Genomic DNA, 5,235 nt, shown 5'->3' with positions numbered 1-5,235 from the left:
GAGAAAGTAAGAACTCTGCGGACCCCGGTTTAGAACGGTTTTAATGTGGCCGTATGCTTTCCTTTCTTTCACCGCATGGACTAAGTACGAGGCTACACGACGCCAAGCGTTAACATGCTTACGCTGCACAACATTGCAGACGAGGAGATGAACAGTTTGCTGACGCAGAAGCAAAAACTTCTGCTCGAGCTGAAGCACTACGAAAACAACATCAAGTACAACAAGGAGATACTTGGCAGCACGAGCGAAAGTAATCTGGTGCAAAGTGTTCCGGATAATGTTGGGATCATACCGTCGAATACGCGCCTCCAGATCGGTATCTCGACCAGCTACGGTAGCAGCGATATGAATATCGATATCACGGTGTCGACAAACAATTCCACCACGATCCGGGCGGTGCTGATCTTTGCCGATCAACTGTTCAAGGAGGAAACACTAATCGCACACCTGACGAAGGATGTGTCGAGGATACTGATACCGCTGAAAACCGTCAAGGACAATGCGCAGGACATCCACATCAAGGCATTCGTCGGGTACCCGAACAGCGTGCAGTTTCACGTGTTCGAACTCACCCGCCAGCTGCCCAAGTTTGCGATGTACACCATTCCTCACAATTTAACGGGATCACCGAAAAGTATCTGTAAGTTACGCTGTAGACCAATTATTATACGCCATCCAGGAGTTGCGAGAATTTGATTATTTCAAATTAGTTCATTCACTTCAATTAGAGTTCGTTGTTGAATTCAATTATTTGCTGATTCTTCCAGAAACCAAAAGTGCCTTATCTGAACCTTAAAAAAGCATCATCATTCGCGCGCGTTTCTTGGTGCTAGTGCCACGCTCACTGTAACTGTCTCCCCGTAGGCGACCGTAAATCTTAAGTAAACTCAAAATGCAAATACCCCACCCGAATACGGCGCGGTTCACATGGACATCACAAAAAGTGCAAGAACATGTTTTGAACAAGTTTACCCTGCTCGCCGGACCTTTTTTTGGACCCGTTTGTACATACGGAGAGATTGGTTTTTGCACTCGTCTGCAAGCGCCCGTTCTTGTGGCCCGTTTTTGGAGAGCGACGGTATGGTGTGACTCTGCCCACCCGTACACGATCGCCCACCCGAAGGGGAACGATCTGATGCAGCTTTCTTACCGACAACGGTTTATCCTTTTTCCACAATTCCGCACGATTCAGCCTACATAAACAGCCTGCCAAAACCGAAGCCCGTTGGCCCCGGGGAGTGTTACGTCGAGTTTCGGATCACGGAACGTCTGAAGCGCCTTTGCATCTGGGTCAACCAGGTAGGGTGTTGCGTGGCGATGGTGCCCACTGATTGCAATTTGCACTCCTTGAAGTTGCACCTAATCCGGTGATTTGGTACCGTCCTCCGCCAGAACTTCCTGCTTCCGTCCGACATCGAGTATGTGACATCAGACGCTGACGCTACGGAACTGCACCTAAACCTCATCAGCCTCCGCACGGGCAAGAGCGTGTGGCTGCACTTTAGCTACGACGGCAAGACACGCTTCTACACCGAGGACATCGGTCTCGCCGGTGACCTCGTACAGTCGTTGGCGCAGTTTCTGAACACGGACAGCCTGAACGTAAGTGCATGATGAATGAACTAATTGTGCTCGAGCGCCGTTGCGCCGTTCTGGCGCAGAAATTGGAGTAAGTGGCTCGGCAGTAAAGTTTATTCTCTTTTCTGGCGTCACCAGTCCATCGCCTGCTTCCCGGTCGTGTACGATGAAGTTAAAGAGCTCTTCGGGAAGCTGCGTGGCCTGCAAGAAACGGAGAAGCAGATCAACTCGGAGATTGTGGAACATGTGAACCAAATCAAGAGCCATCTCATACGGGCCGAAGATGCACGATACTATAATGGGTGAGTCGCTGGCGGCCGCAGTGCGTCCGGAGTGTGAATTTTAAGCAGAAAAAGCCTTCGAGGAAAGAGCGCGCCGGTAACCGATACCGTCATCGACGGAACTTCACAGCCGCGCCATTTGCCGTTTCTCGTTGTTGTCGTTGACCGTTGTTTGCGATGATGTCACGATCCTGAAAAATGTCTGACGACTTCTCTCCGGGGCCACTTCGTTCCGTCGTGGACCTTCTTCTTTTTGCAACTGCACTCATACCGGTTTCCCACCACCCACTAACGCTCGCTCTACCCCGCTCCGATCGCAGAGAGGACGTCATCAAGCATCACAACGGCATGATGGCTACCAACGAAGATCTGGTGAAGAGCTACAAAATCCGGCTGGCCAACACGAACGAAATACAGCACACTCTGAAGCGCATCCACGGAATTCTGTACAACGCGTCAAGGTTGAGAGGTAAGACTCACGGCTTTACGAGGCACAGCGAAAAGACACACCCTCACGCACTTGCCACCCACTTTTTGGAGGTGTTTTAACACCTCATTGTCACGTGAACGCCGATGGAAAGGTGGCATGTGTCCATACGTTGATAAAAAAACGTCAATGAACGACGAAACCATAAACAACCGTTTTACTCTTTCGTCCGAGCCGAATGGTCCGCGCAATCGCAACTCCAATCTGCTGGCAGACCGTCGTGAAACGACTTCATGGACATGAATAATTCAAACGCGCGCAGTAGCATTCCACCCGCGAACAAACGGTCGTTTGTTACGAGTTTGGTTGAAGAAGTAACTTCGCGCGTCGAGTGGACCAATCAACCCGAGTCACTGGACTCTGGTGCTTAAGTGCTTAACTGCCCCGGTGGATGATACTCTCTAAAAAATGCCGTGACTAATCAAATTTCGCGTCAGATTGGACCCAGACTTTCTTTCCCGTGGTGGTGGACTGCAAATTTTAATGACCGCGGGAATTGAAATGATGTTTCCTCAGCCTCGAAGCAGCAAAACGGGTTGTTGGATATCGCACTTTCCCCCTAAATATGGTTTCATCTCCGAGTGATTTAAACAATAGTAGGTAAGAGTCCCAAGCAACGGTGTCACACCGGATGCAACCATCATTATTCAAGACCTTCGATCGTATGGGGTAGGCAAAACAAACAAGCGCAAGTCAAAATGCACCACCTACATTCCATTCGAGGCTCCGTTTCGTCACTCACGATCAGTGTTTTATTGACGATTTGCTCAAAGAACACCACCGGGTCAGAAGTGAGCGTCGATTCAAGTGGCCATTTATTCTCTCTCTCCATTCTCCCTACAGCTGGCACCTTCGCAGCAGGAATGATCGGCAGGTTCAAGGAAGCACTTAAGACGAACAACATCGACGCGGTACTTAAGATCATTGAGCTGGGCGAAATGTAAAGCCAGGCGCCCATGGTCCGTTAGTGAAACAAAATCACCCACCAACGGGCAATCGTTAAGCACCAGTCCTCACGGTCGGGGTAGCAGTCTTCACTCTTGGGTCGATGAAGTAAAAATTGTTGGCAGTTCATAGTGGCCGATGTTGACCGACGAACGGATGAGTTTTCGCTTGCAAAGACCGTTCGAATCGATCGAACGCAATAATCGATCTCGGAGGTGGCGACACTTGCGAACCTCGCCCATGCCGCACATTTCTCGGAACTATCCTGCCCACGGTCCCCACATCCGACATCCGAGTTTCACGAACCGTGCAGCGACCCACCGACCCACGTCCTACGCGCCTCAAGCGAACTGCACGAATGGAAGTGCTTTCGCACGACAAATAAATCAGTGTCGTGTAGCCGGTTTTAGTAGTGCCACCATGGAGACACCACGACGGCGGTCTGTTAGTCATTAGTACTCTGTAACGGTTGGCCATAAAACACCACCTACGTGATCGACGATCGTGCTGAATGACTTCATAGCGCTGGTGGGGTCTAAAACACACGTTTCTAGAGCATCAGCAGGCGCTATCGGGGAATGGCTACTATTCCTGCCATTCAGGGAATAGGGAAGGCCCTTGTCAAACCAGAATCACGTTTTGCATGTGCAACTCCTAATTGCCGATAATCAGCCAAGCACCCTGACCGATGGGAGATTCCCATATTGGAGGTAAGCAAAACTATTGCAAACAGTACCACGAACGCCACGTACCACTTCAGAAAGGCTGCCAAGTCTCGTGACCAAACTCAGGCCCATCATCACGGTCGCGCAATATCTCCAAAACGAGCCTACCGGGGCCACCGCGAGAAACAGGTTTTGACGCAACAAAAGTTGCCGGGTTTCGAGTGGAGCTATAAAAATAACAAAACACCAAAATGCCGGCCACCAACCTGAACCCCTGTGTACGTAGAGCCGGCCGGAGTCACTGCTGGAGCCTGCGGAGTGAAGAGAGTCAAACCATGTACCAGAGTACGAGCTTCTCGTGTGGCGAAGACGTTGGCGTTCGACAAACTCGTCAGGGTCAGGCTTTTTGCAGCCCGCGGCGAGAATCGCGAAAGGTTCACCCATACACTGCACACCGGAATGGGTTCCCTTCTATAGGGTGCATCTCGGAGGGACTACATTTTGCCAGACGATGCACCACACGCAAATCATCGGCGCAAATTATGCGGCCTGCCGAACGGAATCTGGTAAATTAAAAAAAAAACACAGAATTAATAGTCTGTCTAAAAAAAGACGAATGAAGGCGATCGTTTTAAGGAAAAAAGAAAGAAATGAATAACTTTTGAAGGATAGCAAAAATATAGTCCGGCATGGATTTCGGCATGCATCTCAGTGGCCAGAATACAGCCAAGGAAATTGGTTTTTTCACAAGCAATCTAGTTGCCATTGCAGTGTGTGATGCTAGATTGCAGTCCAGCTTTTCAATAATAAATAATGCAGCCGACGTTTAGAGTAGACTACAGACTGCTCGTGTTTGTATTAAACCTGTAAGTAGTTTTGTTTAATTCAAGAAATACCTATTTCACTATGCTTTACAATATTTATCGAACCTGGAACCAATCGGTGGCATTCATGGGAGTAGAATAATAGATCAAACCAAACATCATACAATGAATTGAAATCAAACATCAAAGTATATTTTAAATATTTAATTCCGGGCCATTCCGTGTCAATAAATTCACTAGAGTAGAGAGACGCTTCATCACTGATTAAATCAAGCACTAAAGAGTGCTGTCAATTTGGTACCCATGTGCCTTAGTTCACTAATGCGCCCGGCAGTTTATTTCGCTACCCGCTTCATCAGCATATCCACGTGTTCCCGCGCCTAGATTGCGCGTCAGTCGTAAAGATTTCAAGGCCGACATTCGTGCCAGAGTAGATGCAATTGCACTGATAAGCA

General features: G+C 49.0%; 1 protein-coding gene across 1 annotated transcript; it reads left to right on the top strand.

The window, feature by feature from the left end:
• Positions 1-85: 85 nt before the first annotated feature.
• On the top strand, positions 86-3,290 carry LOC128276520 (Bardet-Biedl syndrome 2 protein homolog; the record flags this gene model as incomplete). Its single annotated transcript, XM_053014976.1, has 6 exons — positions 86-640; positions 1,193-1,299; positions 1,393-1,602; positions 1,717-1,880; positions 2,180-2,328; positions 3,190-3,290. Coding segments are annotated over 6 exons (1,286 nt in total), but the record flags the coding sequence as incomplete, so codon positions are not given.
• Positions 3,291-5,235: the final 1,945 nt, after the last annotated feature.

This window comes from Anopheles cruzii, unplaced genomic scaffold, assembly GCF_943734635.1.
Source record: "Anopheles cruzii unplaced genomic scaffold, idAnoCruzAS_RS32_06 scaffold01452_ctg1, whole genome shotgun sequence".
Lineage (NCBI taxonomy): Eukaryota > Metazoa > Arthropoda > Insecta > Diptera > Culicidae > Anopheles > Anopheles cruzii.
Note: the sequence above shows the minus strand (reverse complement) of the source record. Positions and strands in the feature narration are given on the sequence as shown.